The 18,760-nt window shown below is 44.5% G+C and overlaps 1 protein-coding gene across 5 annotated transcripts in view; it reads left to right on the forward strand.

Annotated features, from left to right (window-relative positions):
- Positions 1–18,760, forward strand: part of LLGL2 (LLGL scribble cell polarity complex component 2) — a 128,898-nt gene that overhangs the window by 93,751 nt on the left and 16,387 nt on the right. For all 5 annotated transcript variants that reach the window (XM_069752360.1, XM_069752362.1, XM_069752361.1 and 2 more), the window contains exons 14-21: positions 72–176; positions 11,120–11,412; positions 15,007–15,148; positions 16,355–16,505; positions 17,164–17,280; positions 17,971–18,137; positions 18,209–18,473; positions 18,599–18,752. In XM_069752360.1, coding sequence (XP_069608461.1) covers positions 72–176; positions 11,120–11,412; positions 15,007–15,148; positions 16,355–16,505; positions 17,164–17,280; positions 17,971–18,137; positions 18,209–18,473; positions 18,599–18,752 — 1,394 coding nt within the window. The remainder of the gene's footprint in view (positions 1–71; positions 177–11,119; positions 11,413–15,006; positions 15,149–16,354; positions 16,506–17,163; positions 17,281–17,970; positions 18,138–18,208; positions 18,474–18,598; positions 18,753–18,760) is intronic.

Here is an 18,760-nt window from a genome sequence, read left to right on the forward strand (position 1 = left end):
ACATTGGTGTTGTTAACTTTTTATTGAAAGTGGCAGACCTATGATAATGACTTATTATTTGGCCTTTGCAGGTTGGCTGCTTTGACCCTTACAGTGATGATCCACGTCTGGGAATTCAGAAGATTTACCTCTGTAAATACAGTGGCTACCTATCTATAGGTGGGACTGCAGGACAGGTGAATGCGCTTGAAGGGGAATGTATTAAAGGGGTTGTCCAGGCGGGGACAGTGAAGCAGGCGCTGATTGGGCTAACAACCTCATGTAAGCCCCCCGGGACACGGGTCGGGACACGGGTGGTGACACTGCTTGACCGGCATCGGAGGGCGGTATAAAGGTTTTTTTGTTTATGTTTTTATTTTAACAAGGGCAAACATGGGAAATAAAAAGGGGTTGTCCCAGTAGTAGACAACCCCTTTAAAGGGAACCTGTCACCCCGTTTTTTCAGATTGAGCTATAAATACTGTTAAATAGGGCCTGCGCTGTGCGTTACTATAGTGTATGTAGTGTACCCTGATTCCCCATGTATGCTGAGAAATACATTACCAAAGTCGCTGTTTTCGCCTGTCAATCAGGCTGGTCAGGTCGGGTGGGCGTGTTCACAGCGCTCTTTTCTTCCCCAGCTGTCCGTTGGTGGCGTAGTGGTGTGCGCATGTCCAAGGTCCGAATTCCCTGCGCCCACGTGAAGACACAGCGCGCGATCTGCGCTGTCATCCCTTTCATCGGTGGGGGCGGCCATCTTCCTGGGGCCGCGCGTGCGCAGATGGAGTGCTCTGCTGCACGGGGCTTCAGGAAAATGGCCGCGGGATGCCGCGCGTGCGCACAAGAGATCGCGGCGGCCATTTTCCCAAAGCCGAGATGCAAACTGGCTAAGCACTGGAAACTTAGAAAGTTTTGTATGAATGTGCCTTATCCACATCTATATACACAGTAGGAGACACAGATTGTAAAATGAAGTGCCACCCCTCACCCAACTACAAATTATTAAAGGGAATGTGTCAGCAAAAAAATTGTCTATTATCTAGATGAGGTTTATTGTTACATGTTTTTTTCATATCACTAACTATATTAAAACAGAAATTCTTGTACCCTGCATTTACGCCTAATATTAGACTTCTGCTTCCAGTCACAATTGTATTTTTTTTTTTATTTTATTTTTTTTAAAGAAAAGAATAATTGTATTTCTTTATTATTGAAGCATTATTTGATTAGGCTTCATAAAATATTCTGAAGAGTGGGGAAGGAGGCGACTGGCGACCATCCTCAATTGTGACCTTTGATTGAAATTCTGTCTGAATATATTGAGACTGCTGAAACTTCTTCCGTATAGATCAGGAAGCCTGATTCTAGTATGAGGCGTAGTGGCCAGTGTGAAAATTGCAAGATTTCTGTTGTGTGTGGTGTTTTTTTTTTCTTTTTTTTTTTTTTTACATATCACTATAAGATGTTAAAAAACTTGGGATCTACACATTTCAGCATTTTCTGAAGAATCATTCAGTTTACAGGGTTTGTGAAGTGCTGCTGTTTATACAGCATTTCCCTATCTGACAACATATCTGAGCAGACAATTGGTGAGGCAGCAGCCGTCCAAAGTCCAGAGGGTGGTATGCCTGTGTCTTATCATTTTGAATAGTACACAAGCATGACACCCATATGTGCATTAGGCCATAGTCTCAGAAACTTTTATATTTCTTTCATTTAAAAAAAAATATTTTTAAACTTAACTTTTTACCTGCTTCAATAGTCCCCATTGGAGACTAGAAGCTGCAGTCCTGCTAGGTGTAGCTAAAATGATCATCTGCTATGAGCGCCGGCCAAAAGGCGGTGCTCATAGCACATCGGCAGTGGTTTCCTGCAGGCTGATGAAATTCGCTAACGTGCCAGAAAACATGTGGACTCAGAACCGGAGTCTGCATGGAACACAACCTGTGACTTATACATACATCAGGTTCTGAAGGAGTTTTCACAATGAACGAAATGTCTGTATGCTCATTGATTTAGGAACAAAGTTCACAACTTCGAAAGTATACATCCCCTGTGCTACTTCGCAACCTGGAATTTCACTTTTTTTTTTCTTTTTGAGGGGTTACATCTGTTCATGTAAAGAAGATACCTACAACTGTGAACATTTGGGTTTCTTTTTATTGTGAAGCAAATAGGACAAAATAACCAAAATGAAAACTTCAGTGTGCATAACTATTCACTCCCCTAAAGTCAGTACTTTGTAGAGCCTCCTTTTGTGGCAATTACAGCTTTGTCATTTTGGAAAAATCTCCTATGAGCTTTCCACATCTTGCCATCAGTATTCTTGACCATTCCTCAAATTACAATGTAAACTTATGGGAAACAAAAAACGCTGTGCACATGCTGCAGAAAAAAAACGCGTGGAAACGCAGCGGTTTACTTTCCGCAGCATGTCTTTCTGCGGATTCCGCAGCGGTTTTACAGCTGCTCCTATAGAAAACCGCAGTTGTAAAACCGCAGTGAAATCCGCTGTAAATCTGCGGTAAATCTGCAGCAAAAACACAGCGTTTTTGCCCTGCAGATTTATCAAATCCGCTGCGGAAAAATCCGCAGTGGACCATTATACATGTGCACATAGCCTTAAAGTTAGATGGTTTCCTCTGGTGAACAGAAATCTTAAATTTTACCATAGATTATCAATTGGATAAAGGTCTGGGCTTTGACTAATCCACTCCAAAACATTTAGGATATGTGAACACTTTCAGGGAAGTTAGCAGAATTTTCCTGAGCAAATCCGGACTACTTTTGCAGGAAATCCGTTTGCGTTTTTTGCGCGTGTTTTTTTGCGGATTTTTCCAGAGGTTCCCAATGCAATAATATAGCAGCAAATCCACGAAAAATCCAAAACATTAATGAACATGCTGCTTTTTTTGTGCACAAAAATTGCGGAATGCATTAAAATTGATGGGATGCTTAATGTAAGCGTTAGGGTGCGTGTCCACGGTCCGTAATGACCGCGCATTGGACAGAGCGGAAAACCCGCGCCGCCCCCTTCTGTACGCGCGATGATTCCGGATGTGTTCATTGCACACATCCGGAATCTCCTTACCCCATACATAGGGCCCTGTGATTTACCTTGCGGCGACGGAGCATCACCGCAAGGTAAACAGACATGCTGCGTTCTAAAAAGATGCTCCGCATGTCCGTAAACGCAGGGCCGCCGGATGCGTGTTCGCACACTTAGTGGAGACGGGATTTCATAAAATCCCCTCCAGTATGCTGCGGGTTGAACGCTGCGGCTGTACGCAGTGTTCAATCTGCAGCTAATCCGGATGTAATCCTGAACGTGGACACATACCCTTAATGTTAATGTAAGCCAAAAAAATGCAAAAAATCTGGAACATGTGCACATAGCCTAACACATTTTCACTAAAACCACTTGGATGTTGCTTAAGCAGTATGCCTTGGGTCATTGTCTTGTGGGAAAGTGAACCTCCGTCCCAGTCTCAAATCACTGACAGACTGAAACAGGTTTTGCTCAAGAATATCCCTGTATTTCACGCCATCCATCTTCCCCCTCAACTCTGTTTACTCGGACTCCCATGACAGCACGACAGAGACAGAGAGAGGGGATCCGCCCATTAGGAACAGGAAACCTACAGATACAAAAGGGTGGTACCTCTCCCTTGCCTCAGTTGGTTTCCTGTTCCTGAGGGGACGGGTGCCTACAGACGAAGGAGCCCAGGCCGGCCGGCCGATTACGGTAGCGGGGGGGGTCTCCTACCTCGGCCGGTGCGGAGATCCCTGGAGACACCACGGTGGTCCTTGCTGGATTACACGTCAGTGGTGTTCGCAGCAGGGAGCGGAGTCCGGAGGATTTCCTGCATCCATCAGTGTCGGCGCAGGTAAGTATTCCCATTGGTGGTGCGGCATGGCTGCGGGTGCCGGGCTCCGATGTGTGGGCGAGCTCCGGAGCGCTGCCGATCCATCCCCGGCGTCCTGCACCGCTCTCGGCGTGTGCTGGAGCGTTTCCGGGTGCGGTGACGTGGGGGGGCGGAGTCTGGTAGCCGCTTCCGGGTCGCCGGGCGTCTGCGCATGCGCGGGCGTTCCAAGATGGCGGCGCCCATCGCATCTGAGCGCCGGTTCATCATTCAGCCCTCTGCCCTCCTGGCTGTGTCCAGGAACCAATAGGGATAGCGCTGGCCTATCTGCTGACCGGATCCAAGGGGGATATAAGCAGGTCACAATTTCAGAACCATGCTTTTGGTCGTAATCCGTCATGGAGAGTGGTGGTGAGCAGCAGCAGCAGCAGCAGCAGCAGCTGTCAGACGAGATGCGTCAGGAGCCCAAAAAGGATAGAGGCGACCAACCTAGTCGGAAAAGCTCATCCGAACAGGGATCCAGAGCTTCGTCTAGGAAAGAACCCCCTCGGATTCCGGTATTTGACTTGGGCGCACGGGTAAGTGATCTACGTGAAAGTTCACTCTGTGACGCGGGGCCCTTATACTTTATCTTTCCAGGGGAAGAAAAGTACGGAAAAATCCAAGCATAAGGAGTGTGCCCTCTGTGGAGTCCCCTTACCCGACTCCTGTACTAAAAAGTTATGTGCCCCCTGTATACAACAGACGGTGAGGTCTACAGGAGTGGTTGGGTGGAAGTGACCTTAGGTCAGATAGTAGTTATCACCTATATTGTCCTCCCCCAGGTAGCAGAAGAGTCCGTGAGTACGGCAAATTTAAAAGAAATGATCCGGCTGGAAGTAAGGGAGTCATTACGATCCCTATCCCAAGCGGAAGGCCCGAAGCATAGGACCCCTGTGGACTCTAATTCATCAGAAGAGGAAAGAGAAGAAAATATTTATCTCTCTAGTCCTTTCTCCTCTTCATCAGATGAAGAGTCTGGACGATTTTGTCTACCCTTAGATAAGATTGACAAGGTAGTCAAATCAGTTAGGGGCACGATGGGTATAGAGGAACCCAAATCACAGCCCTCCAAACAAGAGTTAATGTTTAGTGGGTTAGATCGTAAGAGACATAGGTCTTTTCCGGTAAATGAGAAGATCAAAGAATTGATACTCCGTGAATGGAAAAAACCTGAAAAAAAGGGGGCCTTACCGCCAGCTTTAAAACGAAGGTATCCCTTTGATGATCCGGTGGTGGAGACATGGGATAAAGCTCCGAGGTTGGACGCGGCCGTAGCAAAGGCGTCAAAGAAAGCCTCATTACCCTTTGAGGATATGGGGTCCCTCAAAGATCCCCTAGACAGAAAGGCGGATATCTTTCTTAAAGGTACCTGGGAGATGGCGGCTGGATCCCTCAGACCAGCAGTGGCCACAACATGCACAGCCAGATCATTAATGGTCTGGCTAGATCAATTAGAGTCTCAGCTGAAGGATGGCGCATCCAGAGATTCTATTTTGAAAGCGCTTCCGACAATTCAGAATGCTGCAGCCTTCCTATCGGATGCTTCTGTGGACTCTGTCAGAATGGCGGCCAGAGCAGCAGGTCTATCTAACGCGGCTCGCAGGGCCCTATGGTTAAAGTGCTGGTCAGGGGACATCCAGTCCAGAACTAAGCTCTGCGCCATTCCGTGCGAGGGACAGTATCTCTTCGGTCCAATGCTGGACGAGTTACTGGAAAAGGCAAGCGATGATAAAAAGAAGTTCCCAAGTCTGTACTCGGCATCCTACCGCCGACCCTTCAGTCGAAGAAGATTTGGTCGTGGGAAGAAACGCGGGTCCTCTCCCACTAGAGAGAGTTTCAGATGGGAAGACAGACGCGGTAGAGGTACGGGATATATGTTTCGCCGTTCCTCAAAGGATCAGAAAAAACCAGACCAATGACTAGCAATCCCTGTGGGGGGCAGACTGTCAGCATTCTCCTCAGCATGGCTTGACATAACGAACAGTAGATGGGTCAGAGGCATTGTTACTGAAGGTCTTAAGCTGGACTTCAATCATTGGCCTCGGGATAAATTCAAATTAACCCCTTATCGTTCCTCCCCCCTGGAGCAAGCAGCCCTAGAGGCTGAATTCATGAACTTATGCGCCAAGAATGTATTGGTGGAAATTCCAGATTCAGAAAAAGGAAGGGGATTTTATTCTCCGCTTTTTCTGATCAAAAAGCCAGATGGATCGTTTAGAACGATCATTAATCTAAAGCGTCTTAATGAATTCCTGGTTAATGAATCCTTCAAAATGGAAACGGTTAATTCAGCAATAAAGATATTGTTTAAACACTGTTTTATGGTAGTTGTAGATCTTAAAGATGCATACTATCATGTTCCAATACATGAAGATTTCCAAAAATTCCTGAGAGTAGCGGTGTCAATGGAGGGTAGCATTCACCATTTCCAGTTCAGAGCGCTCCCCTTTGGCTTATCAGCAGCTCCTAGAGTGTTCACAAAGCTAGTGGCTGAGGTTATGGCGCACTTGCGAGAGTCCGACATCCTGATCATTCCCTACTTGGATGACTTCCTTATAGTAGGGAGCTCAGCAGACCATTGCCTGTCCCAGCTAGAATCAGCCACATCCAGACTGGAGCGTCTGGGGTGGATCATAAATTATGAGAAATCCCGTTTACAGCCTCAAAAAATACAAAGATTGTTAGGACTATCAACAATGTTGTCTTCCACTCGACAAATCTTTACATATTCAGCAACAGGTGTCTAAGGCAATTGACAAACCATCCATGACCCTTAGACAGGCTATGTCTCTATTGGGTTCCTTAACTTCCTGCATTCCCGCTGTCCGTTGGGCCCAATTCCACACCAGACCATTACAAGCTGAGGTGCTGGTTAATGACAAAATCTTACAGGGGTCCCTGCAGAGTCAGGTTACTTTAGGTCCAAAAGCACTCACATCTCTTAAGTGGTGGCTAGTCAGTGAAAACTTATCAGCGGGGGTTCCCTGGATGTCTCAGGTAACACGTGTGGTAACTACTGATGCTAGCCCTGCGGGTTGGGGAGCACACATGGATGACATGATGGTTCAGGGTCTATGGCCCCCTTCCCTAATATCAGCCTCCTCCAACCAGAAAGAATTAATGGCAGTAGAGCTTTCAGTGAAAAAATTCCTCTCATATCTGCAGGGTCATCATGTCAAGATCCTATCGGACAACCGGGTGACGGTCGCGTACATAAATCATCAGGGTGGAACTCATTCCGAGTCACTGATGAGAGTGACGGATCGTCTGTTCCAGACAGCAGAGAATCACTTTTTATCCCTATCCGCACTGCACATAAGAGGAAAGGAAAACGTCAAAGCGGACTTTCTAAGCCGCAACACCTTGAGACAAGGGGAGTGGTCCCTAAACAATTGCGTGTTCGATCAGATTGTCCACAAATGGGGACATCCAGATGTAGATCTATTTGCTACCAGGGACAACCGGAAGACAACAAAATTCTGTTCCCTAAATCCCAGGGAAAATCCTCTAGCCGTAGACGCTTTCCTGATCAATTGGGATTTTCAGCTGGCATACGCATTTCCTCCACTAGGCCTATTACCCTTGGTAGTCAGGAAGATAAGGGAAGATCGAGCCGGGGTTATATTGATTGCCCCATTCTGGCCCAGAAGAGCCTGGTTCACTTGGCTCAGGATCATGTCAGTGGAGGATCCCTGGGTACTTCCGGAGATTCCGGATTTGCTCTACCAGGGGCCGATCAGTCATCCGCAAGTAAAGAACCTTCATTTAACGAGTTTGATTGAAACCCTTATGAAAAGTAGGAAGCAGATAACCACAATAATCTACGCTAGAACCTGGCGAAAGTTTCTGGCCTCTTCTGATTTCAATTTAGAAGAAGGAATACCTGTAAAACAAATTTTAGAATTCCTGCAAAAAGGCTTAGAACTAGGTCTATCCACTAGTACTCTAAAGGTACAGGTCTCGGCCCTAGGGGCTCTATTCTCCTGTAACATTGCCAATAATTACTGGATCTCAAGGTTCATTAAGGCATCCAGTAGATCTAGACCCATTCAGAAAGATAGATCTATGCCTTGGGATCTCAACTTAGTCCTATCAGCATTGACTAAAGAGCCATTTGAACCTTTGCAAACAGCTTCAATTAAGGCGCTATCCCTTAAGACAGCATTTCTGGTAGCAATTACATCTGCCCGTAGAGTAGGAGACATACAAGCTCTCTCCAGGGTATCCCCTTATACAGAGTTTCTACCAGACAGAGTAATCCTCAGACCGGACCCAGCCTATTTACCAAAAGTATCATCACGGTTTCACAGGTCACAAGAGATAATCTTACCATTCTTCCTCCCTAATCCTGCTAACCCTAAGGAAGAACTACTCCATACATTAGACGTTAGGAGATGCCTGCTAGAATACATCTCTGTTACCGACACATGGAAGAAAGATGATGCATTATTTTTATCTTTCCAAAATCCTAGAAAGGGACTTAGGGTATCAAAATACACATTAGCAAAGTGGATTAGGGAGGCTATCTCTTTGGCTTATACTGCAGGTGGGGGTCCGGCTCCGCAGAATCTGAGGGCGCATTCCACCAGGGCCATGGCTACATCCTGGGCGGAAAAATCTGGAGTATCAATCGACCAGATATGTAAGGCGGCCACATGGTCATCCCCGTCCACCTTCTTTAAGCACTATAGGTTGGATTTGGGGGCTTCCTCTGATCTCACTTTCGGGTTAAGGGTGCTACAGGCCATAGTCCCTCCCTAAGGTACCTTACATCTCTGTAATTCTCTCTGTCGTGCTGTCATGGGAGTCCGAGTAAAGCATTAAGCTACTTACTGGTAGCGGCGTTTCTCGGAGGCCCATGACAGCACCCTTAGTTCCCTCCCTATTCACTGGGGGTTGCACTTCCTATAGATGTATATATCTCACTCAGGATACCAGTTCCAAATATATAGCTGGAAATTTGTATATAATCTGTATATAATTGTATGTAGTGTATATTTTTTGTGCCACTAACCGCGGTAGTCCTCTCAAGACTCTGAAATACAACTGAGGCAAGGGAGAGGTACCGCCCTTTTGTATCTGTAGGTTTCCTGTTCCTAATGGGCGGATCCCCTCTCTCTGTCTCTGTCGTGCTGTCATGGGCCTCCGAGAAACGCCGCTACCAGTAAGTAGCTTAATGCTTTTCCCTGTCCCTGCAGCCAAAAAACATCCCCCACAGCATGATGCTGCCACCACCATGTTTCACTTTGGGGATGGTGTTCTTGTGGTGATGAGCTGTGTTGGTTTGGCTCCAGACATAGCATTTACCTTGGTGACCAAAAAGTTCAATTTTGGTGTCATGTGACCACAGCACCTTCATCCATACATTTGGGGAGTCCCTCACATCTTTTTGCAAACTCAAAATGAGTCTTACAGTGTGTAACTAAAGGCTTTTTTTTCTGCCCACTTTTCCATAAAGGCCACCTTTATGGAATGTACCGCTTATTGTGGTCGTATGGGCAGATGCTCTAATCTCTGCTTGGGAACTCTGCAGCTCCTTCAGTGTTACCTTTCGTCTCTGTGCTGCCTCTCTGATTAATGCCCTCCTTCCCTGGGCTGAGATTTTTGGTGGGCGGCCCTCTTTTGGCAGGTTTGTTGTGGTACCATGTTATTTCTATTTGATGATAATGGATTTGATGGTGCTCCAGGGACCTTTCACTTGTAGTTCTCAACAACTTTGTGCCTTATTTGTTTGGAGAATTCCTTGGTCTTCAGTGTTTGGTTATTGGTGCCTTTTGCTTAATGGTGCAGCCTCTTTGGCTTTCAGAAAAGGTTCTTATATGACAGGCCATGTGACCCTTAGATTGCACATAGGTGGTCACTAAGCATGACTTATGAAGGTAATTGCTTGCACTAGAAATCTTTAGGGTATGTGCACACGTAGCAGAGGTCCACTGCAGATTTTTCTGCAGCAGATTTGATAAATCCGCAGTGGAAAACCGCTGCGGATTTATCGCGGTTTTTCTGCGGTTTTCACTGCGGTTTTACAACTGCGGATTTCTATTGGAGCAGTTGTAAAACTGCTGCGGAATCCACAGAAAGAAGTGACATGCTGCGGAATGTAAACCGCTGCATTTCCGCTCGTTTTTTTCCGCAGCATGTGCACTGCGTTTTTGGGTTCCCATAAATTTACATTGTACTGTAAACTCATGGGAAACTGCTGCTGACCCGCAGCTGCGGACACGCTGCGGATCCGCAGCAAAATCCGCATAGTGTGCACATACCCTTAGGGGTTTCATTGCAAATGTGGTTGAATATATATGCACATGCCAATTTTTTGTTTTTTTTTATCCCATACATTTAATTTATGCTCAGATTTTTCTCACTTCCCTTCACCAACTTACACTACTCAGTACTGATGCATCACACACAAATTGGATTACAAAAATATTTAAACACAGGTTCTAATTAGTGATGAGCGAATATACTCGTTACTCAAGATTTCCCGAGCACGCTCGGGTGTCCTCCGAGTATTTTTTAGTGCTCAGAGATTTAGTTTTCCTCACCTCAGCTGAATGATTTACAGCCATTAGCCAGCTTGATCACATGTGGGGGTTCCCTAGCAACCAGGCAACCCCCACATGTACTTATGCTGGCTAGCAGATGTAAATCATTCAGCTGTGGCAAGAAAAACTAAATCTCCGAGCACTAAAAAATACTTGGAGGATACCTGAGCATGCACTGGAAATCTCGAGTGTCTAGTATATTCGCTCATCACTAGTTCTAATCTACCAAAATAGGTAAAAAGGAAGAGGGAGGTGGGGTGGAATAATTTTGCAAGACACAGTAGGCAACTTCACTCTACAAAAAAAAAAAAAATCAATTAAGAATATAAGCCTTTCCATGGTTATCTTAGATATTTTCAACAATCTTCTTCTTTCGTTTCTAAAGAAACCACAGTAAAAAAAAAAAGGCTGTCAAATCTTGACAAGCCCTTTTGAAATCAAGCCGGCCCACCAATCATGCGGTTTTTACTAGCCTGACTCTTGCAGTTACTACCCATGTTTCCATAAATGATAGCAATTGACCACTGACATATAAAACCTAGACTAGTCTGCCTGTGAGAGCCACTCTGGCTCATAATTGGGGACCCCAAGTCTTGCGAGACACACCATTTAGTGGCCCATCATTGCTCATTGGGTCATTCTTCCAATTAAAATGGTTTATTGTAACTGCTATATTTTTGTTTTTGCCAGGTCCTTGTCCTGGAGCTGAACGATGAGACCTCCCAGCACACAGTAGACCATACCCAGGTGGATCTCTTACAAGAGCAGGAAGGATATCGTTGGAAAGGCCACGAGCGTCTACACGCACGACAGGACGCAGTGCGCTTTGCCCCTGGGTTTCAGCCTTTTGCCTTAGTCCAGTGCCAACCACCTGCTGCTGTCACTTCCTTGGCGCTGCACTCTGAATGGAAGTTGTTGGCGTTTGGCACCAGTCATGGATTTGGAGTTTATGATTTTCAGCGAAAATGTCAAGTAATGGTTAAGTAAGTCCACCAATCAAATTGTAATGATACTGATTTATGTATTGTGCAGTTCGTCACTGTAAGGGTATGTGCACACGTCAGGATTTCTTGCAGAAATTTTCCTGACAAAAACCGGACATTTATGTCAGAAATCCGCATGCGTTTTTACCGCGATTTTGACGCGTTTTGGTGCGTTTTTTATGCGTTTTTTCCCAAATGCATAGAATTGCGGGAAAAACGCAGAAAATCCGCAAAAATAATGAACATGCTCATTTTTTTACCGCAATGCGTTTTTTTCGTGGAAAAAAACGCATCCATGTGCACAAAACATGCAGAATGCATTCTAAATGATAGAATGCATAATGTATGCGTTTTTAATGAGTTTTTATAGCGTTTTTAGCGCAAAAAAAGGTGAAAAAACACACAAAAAAAACCTGTACGTGTGCACATAGCCTAAGGGTGCTAAATTGTGTTTCTGTGCAAATTGCATAAAAAACCCCCCCTCAATTTGACCAAGCTGATTGAACTCAGGAATGATGGCCTAGAAGCTGGTGTTAGGAGTGGGTACAGCTATGTAAGCACACTCATTTGGGAATTGTTCTCTGCTTGCTAAATCCCCTAAGATGATTGCTGTGTAGGACAATCAGAGACTACTTCGTTCTAGTGTTTTGTGCAACTCTGTAAAAACTTGGTTGTGCGAAAATATTGTGACTTTTAGCATTTATACGCCAATCCCAGCCAGCTGCGCCAATATGAGCATAGCTTCGTCAGGACAGTGCGTAGTCACTGCATCCATCAAAATCATCATAAGTTATGCCACTAAAGCGGCGTATCCTACTCCAGAAATGTACGCAGCAGGGGAACTGCAAAAACCATGTACGGTGTTTATAGCCAGCAGTCTGATAGACTGAGTGGAGCAGAGGTGGAACCGGCAAAGCCCCATTGTCAGGATCTCTGGATGTCTCAGCAGCCTGTCCCCCACAATCAGTTAATCCTTTCCCACTGAATTGGGGGGATAACATTGAATGCTGGGAGAAGTCCTCTAAAAAGGGTTTATGACAGAGGAACAAGCTTCAGCAATGGTGTAGCTTTTACTTCTAATTCATGAGCTCCTCTTCCCTTCAAGAATGGAAGCCAGAGCTTAAAGGGGTGTTACCTTCTCCAAAATCCTATCACAATATGTAGTAGTTGTAATAATAATATTAGTAAATTCCTCCAATTAAAAATGTGGTATAGTTCTTCTGATTCGCTATGTCGCTTACCCCATGTTCTCAGGGCATTGCAACAGCTTAGGCATGGTTATGACCACTAACCTAATAAACTGTGAGTGGTCATAACCATGGATACCCAAGCTTCTGCAATAACTTGCATTCTGATACGACATTTATGTATCCTGTGCCTGCTGCAGTCTTTACTGTTACAGTTGTGGGCAAATGTATTGACACCCCTGCAATTCTGTCAGATAATCAGTTTCTCCCTGAAAATGATTGCAATCACAAATTATTTGGTATTATCTTCATTTAATTTGTCTTCAATGAAAAAACACAAAAAGAATTGTCCTAAAGCCAAATTGGATATAATTCCACACCAAAAATAAAAAAGGGGGTGGACAAATGTATTGGCACTGTTGGAAAAATCATGTGATGCTTCTCTAATTTGTGTAACTAACAGCACCTGTAACTTACCTGTGGCACCTAACAGGTGTTGGCAATAACTAAATCACACTTGCAGCCAGTTGACATGGATTAAAGTTGACTCAACCTCTGTCCTGTGTCCTTGTGTGTACCACATTGAGCATGGAGAAAAGAAAGAAGATCAAAGAACTGTCTGAGGACTTGAGAAACCAAATTGTGAGGAAGCATGAGCAATCTCAAGGCTACAAGTCCATCTACAAAGACCTGAATGTTCCTGTGTCTACCGTGCGCAATGTCATCAAGAAGTTTAAAGCCCATGGCACTGTGGCTAACCTCCCTGGATGTGGACGGAAAAAAAAATTGACTAGAGATTTCAACGCAAGATTGTGCGGATGGTGGATAAAGAACCTCGACTAACATCCAAACAAGTTCAAGCTTCCCTGCAGTCCAAGGGTACAACAGTGTCAACCCGTACTATGCGTAGGCGTCTGAATGAAAAGAGACTGTATGGTAGGAGACCCAGGAAGACCCCACTTCTTATCCCGAGACATAAAAAAGCCAGGCTGGAGTTTGCCAAAACTTACCTGAAAAAGCCTATAACGTTTTGGAAGAATGTTTTCTGGTCAGATGAGACAAAAGTAGAGCTTTTTGGGCAAAGGCATCAACATAGAGTTTACAGGAGAAAAAAAGAGACCTTCAAAGAATAGAACACGGTCCCTACAGTCAAACATTGCGGAGGTTCCCTGATGTTTTGGGGTTGCTTTGCTGCCTCTGGCACTGGACTGCTTGACCGTGTGCATGGCATTATGACGTCTGAAGACTACCAACAAATTTTGCAGCATATTGTAGGGCCCAGTGTGAGAAAGCTGGGTCTCCCTCAGAGGTCATGGGTCTTCCAGCAGGACAATGACCCAAAACACACTTCAAAAAGCACTAGAAAATGGTTTGAGAGAAAGCACTGGAGACTTCTAAGGTGGCCAGCAATGAGTCCAGACCTGAATCCCATAGAACACCTGTGGAGAGATCTAAAAATGGCAGTTTGGAGAAGGCACCCTTCAAATATCAGGGACCTGGAGCAGTTTGCCAAAGAAGAATGGTCTAAAATTCCAGCAGAGCATTGTAAGAAACTCATTGATGGTTACCGGATGCGGTTGGTCGCAGTTATTTTGGCTAAAGGTTGTGCAACCAAGTATTAGGCTGAGGGTGCCAATACTTTTGTCTGGCTCATTTTTGGAGTTTTGTGTGAAATGATCAATGTTTTGCTTTTTGCTTCATTCTCTTTTGTGTTTTTTCATTGAAGACAAATTAAATGAAGATAATACCAAATAATTTGTGTTTGCAATCATTTTCAGGAAGAAACTGAGTATTATCTGATAGAATTGCAGGGCTGTCAATACTTTTGGCCACAACTGTATGTCAGACAAGACATCCATCTTAAAGAAATATTGATGAGCTGCTCCTGAACAGAGGCTGCTCATTGGCTGCAGGCAGCATGTGACACAGCAGTGTCACAAAACACTCCCAAGAATAGCCGCGCTGACATCACAGGAGCCGAGCTGCTGTGGGAAGGGAGTATTCATGTTGTTATAATTGGGGCCCTGCATTGATTAAGCATTGATCGTATAGTAGAGTGACCCCTTTTTTAAGAGATTTGTTTGGTTAAGAAAAACAATTTACAGATGCCCAATTAGGCTGAAATCTCAGTTTTAGTGTCACTTTTAGGAAAAAAGAACCTGCAATTAATGAAGCTGTGCAAACCTCCTTTCTACTGTCCAATACAGCAGCTCTGTATTGTTAGCAATACCTCTGTCTCCTACATAGATAGCACAGATCACATTATTCACTAAAGGCGATTCTCACCTACTGCCTTCAGGAAAAAAAACTGAAGCGCAAAAGTGAAATATCGCTCATGAATCAAGGCGTTAATGGTGAACCGAATCTTCACAACCTTTTTTCTCTGACCACTTTTCTGCTTCTATAGGTGCACACTACATGCCAGCGACCAGCTAGCCCTGGAAGGGCCTTTGTCCCGTGTAAAGTCTCTGAAAAAGTCTTTGCGCCAATCTTTTAGGCGCATTCGGAGGAGTCAGGTCAATAAGCGAAGGGATGGAGTTGCAACTAAAGTAAGAACTTGCTATATACTTTTTTTCTTTAATCTTTTTATTGAAGATATCAATGAGACACGGTACAATGTATGAAGTTAAAGGTCAGATTGGGTAGTCGGCCTCCACTTTGGGATCTGACCATCTGTAGCAGGCTTCTTTGGTGTAGGCTTGCTAAGGTGTAGATGGACGGTTGTGTTGTAGAGTCACGAAAGGTGCAGTTAGCATTGGAGATTGAAGCTTAACTTCTGTGCTTGCATAAGGCAGGGGGAGAGGCTCAGGTGTAGAATATACTGTCTTTCAGTAAGTTATTAAAGGGCTAATGGAGTATATAATGTGCTCCACTAGTGGTTCAGTGGTACAGTATAGTTACATATTTCAGGAAAGGCGTGCTCATGCAGGCCATGTCTTCTAGGGTTTCTCTCATGAAATAATATATTGAGGACATCAGAGGTCCAATGAAGGGAAATGTCTTTTTAAAGTGGCCTTTTATGTTCAGAAAACCCCTATCAGACAGCTGCAGGTTGTTTTGCCAAAAAAAGGTCAAACTGTTCTTTACTCCCCCTCATAGGGTCCAGTGCTGCTTTCAGTGTTTAGTGCCTATAGCACTGACGTCATGCCAATCATTGAGCTTAGCAGCTCTGCCAGGGTTGACTGCACAAGCCACTGAGCTCACTTGCTGACTGCAGTACTAGGACATGACATCAGCGTTGCATAAATAACAGAGCCTGGGAGCAGCAGGGGAGAGACATAGCTGGACCGGGGGAGGGTGAGTAAAGGTTAGTTGTTTACTTTTTTTAACAAACTGGAGCTGGGGGATTTCCAAAAGCAGAAAACCCCTTTAGAGCCTGAATAGGCTATGGCACCTTACTAAGAAATTGGTTTGCACCAGAAAACAGTGAAACAGTGGAAGAGAGGGGGCTAGGATTCCCCATGTCCACCTCACCAGATGGATTGGGGGACCCCTGTTGGTGCCAGTTCCAGGACATGCACTTATCACATATCCTGAGAAATATGCCTTTGCAGTATTTATGCAAATGAAGGGTCTGTTTTCATGGGATATTACATCTGTGCACGGTTCAGCACAACATATTGTTCCTCCAGTCTCTGCATACATCTATCTCTCTTACATTAGAAGGTATTCAGCGTAATTCTTTGATAAATTGGGGATGCCACTAAATATTACCTTGTGCTCAGACATACCGTACTTTGCCTTGATTTCACCAGGTGCAGGAGGCAAATGCCCGTTTAGAGCAAGAAGCTCTGAATGAGATGGAGCTGGCCCCTGTGCAGCGCAAGATTGAGGCTCGATCAGCAGAAGATTCCTTCACTGGGTTTGTGCGCACACTGTATTTTGCGGACACCTTCATCCGTGACAGTAAGCTATATACCATTGGGAATGGGAAGTGTATTCTCTAGTCTAGGAAGAGTTCATGAATTTTCCATTTTGGATACATAAGGGGACTCCTTTCAAATGTTTTTCTTCTGCTTTGCTGGGTGCTATTGGGATTGGACAAAAAATGTAAGCCCGCAGAGAAAGCGCTGTGCAGACACGGAATTAGCCGGGACAACTGTGCAATCTGAAATCTGCAATATTTTAAAGGGAGAATAAAATACGCAAATCAATACAAACTGCCTAATCCGTAAAACTGTATTTAAAGCTTCTCACTATTTTTATATAATCTCCTATTTCGATGATTATTATTAAAGGGAAAAAAATGGAGGTTTTCCAAAATGTGTAGTTCTGAGCAGTTTTCCCATATCATTCAATTTGGAGCATGTAAAATGTGATGTCAAAGCATTTAGTACAGATTTCACAATGGCACTAAATCTGGTAAAATAGATAGAGGGTTGAAATGAGATTTGAAGGGTTTGCAGCAGCCAAGTCCTTGTATTACCATTGCCCAGAAGTGTTGAAATGGATTACTCCCTGCAATTTATCATCTTAAAATTCGTACCTATTTTTAAGATGTTGGTTTTTTTTTCTACTAGTTGTTGGTTTTATGTTGGTCATTTTTAGCATTTTGTTTCCCCAGGCACCCGGCATTCTCCCTCTCTATGGGCTGGTACGAACGGTGGCACAGTATATGCTTTTTCTTTGCGCGTCCCACCAACAGAACGACGGATGGAGGAGGCAGTGTCTGCATCACAAAGTAAGGGCTTGTTTACATTGGCTGATGGCAGCTGAACCATTGGCTACGTTTGCTTCCTGGCAGTCCTATAATGGCTGTTTAGACAGGCTAATGGCACTTACGATGCGTACAGAGCAATCAGTAATGGATCATTTTTGTGCACATAGTGTCATTGTTCTGGATAGCAAAGGTCCTGTTTACACAGGGGCATTTTTTGTCAAATATTATTTAAAGGAGTTTTCCCACTTTCAGAAAAATTGGGCCCCAAACAGTTCGTATAATGCAAGTTAGAAAACTAAATGGTACTCGCCTTCTTGAGATCAGTGATTGACTGCAGTAAAGTGAGTTGTTGACATGTCACTTTTACAGTCATACTACAGAAAACAGAGCAGCGGTGGGAGGGTGATTGATTACTGCCGGGTTTTGTTATTTTACATTACTAGAATTGTTTGGGGTCCTTATTTCTAAAGGTGAAAACCCCCTTTTAAAATGCCTCAAAAATGATTTCTACCGAGCTTTTTCCTCATTTGGGTGACTGACAGCCTGTTTACATTGGTGGAATATCGGGAGTCAAGTGTTTCCAGGAAGGTTCGATCATATGGCTAGTCTAAGTGCACTTCTACGTAATTATTCTGGAGATTATTGTGTTGATGTTGCTGATATGGTTTGTATACATCATTATAAAGAGAAATTCTCTTCTGCTTGTTCCAGTCAAAGAAATCCAACTTATGCACAGAGCACCAGTAGTGGGCATCCTAATTTTGGATGGCCACAGCGTTCCCCTCCCAGAACCTCTTGAAGCTGCTCATGACCTTTCGAAAAGTCCAGATATGCAAGGCAGCCACCAGTTGCTGGTCATATCTGAAGAACAGTTTAAGGTAGGTATCATTGTGGGTATTGTACTGGATTAGGTTTCTACTAGCTGTATTCTGACACATGTCTTTAACAGGTATTCACTCTGCCAAAAGTGAGCAGTAAATTAAAGCTAAAGCTGACGGCCACAGAAGGTTGCCGGGTTCGGAAGGCCGCAGTGTGCACTTTCGGCAGTTGTCGAGCAGAAGACCATAGTGAAAATCACTTGACTGTTCTTACCAACCTGGGAGATATCCAGGTGGTGTCTCTGCCTCATCTGAAGTCACAAGTGCGTTATGACTGTATCCGGAAGGAAGATGTGAGCGGAATAGCATCTTGTGTGTTCACCAAGAGTGGGCAAGGTGAGTGGAACCCACGTCCAGACGGTAAAACCAGTCTCGCTTAATACAACTATTTAAAATACTTGCATCTTTCTTGTATTTTGTTATTCTACACTGTATACTTAGATTTTTTTTTTTCCTTAAAGGGTTTTACCTCATATCGCCTTCGGAAATGGAGCGTTTTTCTTTGTCCACATGCTGGCTTATTGCTCCTCGATGCAAGGTTGAGCCTCCAGAACCATCTGTGAATGGACGATTCCAAAGAGGCGACAGCACAGAAAGGCAAAACGAACGATCCAGGCAAGTGA

This window comes from Ranitomeya imitator, chromosome 2, assembly GCF_032444005.1.
Source record: "Ranitomeya imitator isolate aRanImi1 chromosome 2, aRanImi1.pri, whole genome shotgun sequence".
In the NCBI taxonomy this organism is placed as follows: domain Eukaryota; kingdom Metazoa; phylum Chordata; class Amphibia; order Anura; family Dendrobatidae; genus Ranitomeya; species Ranitomeya imitator.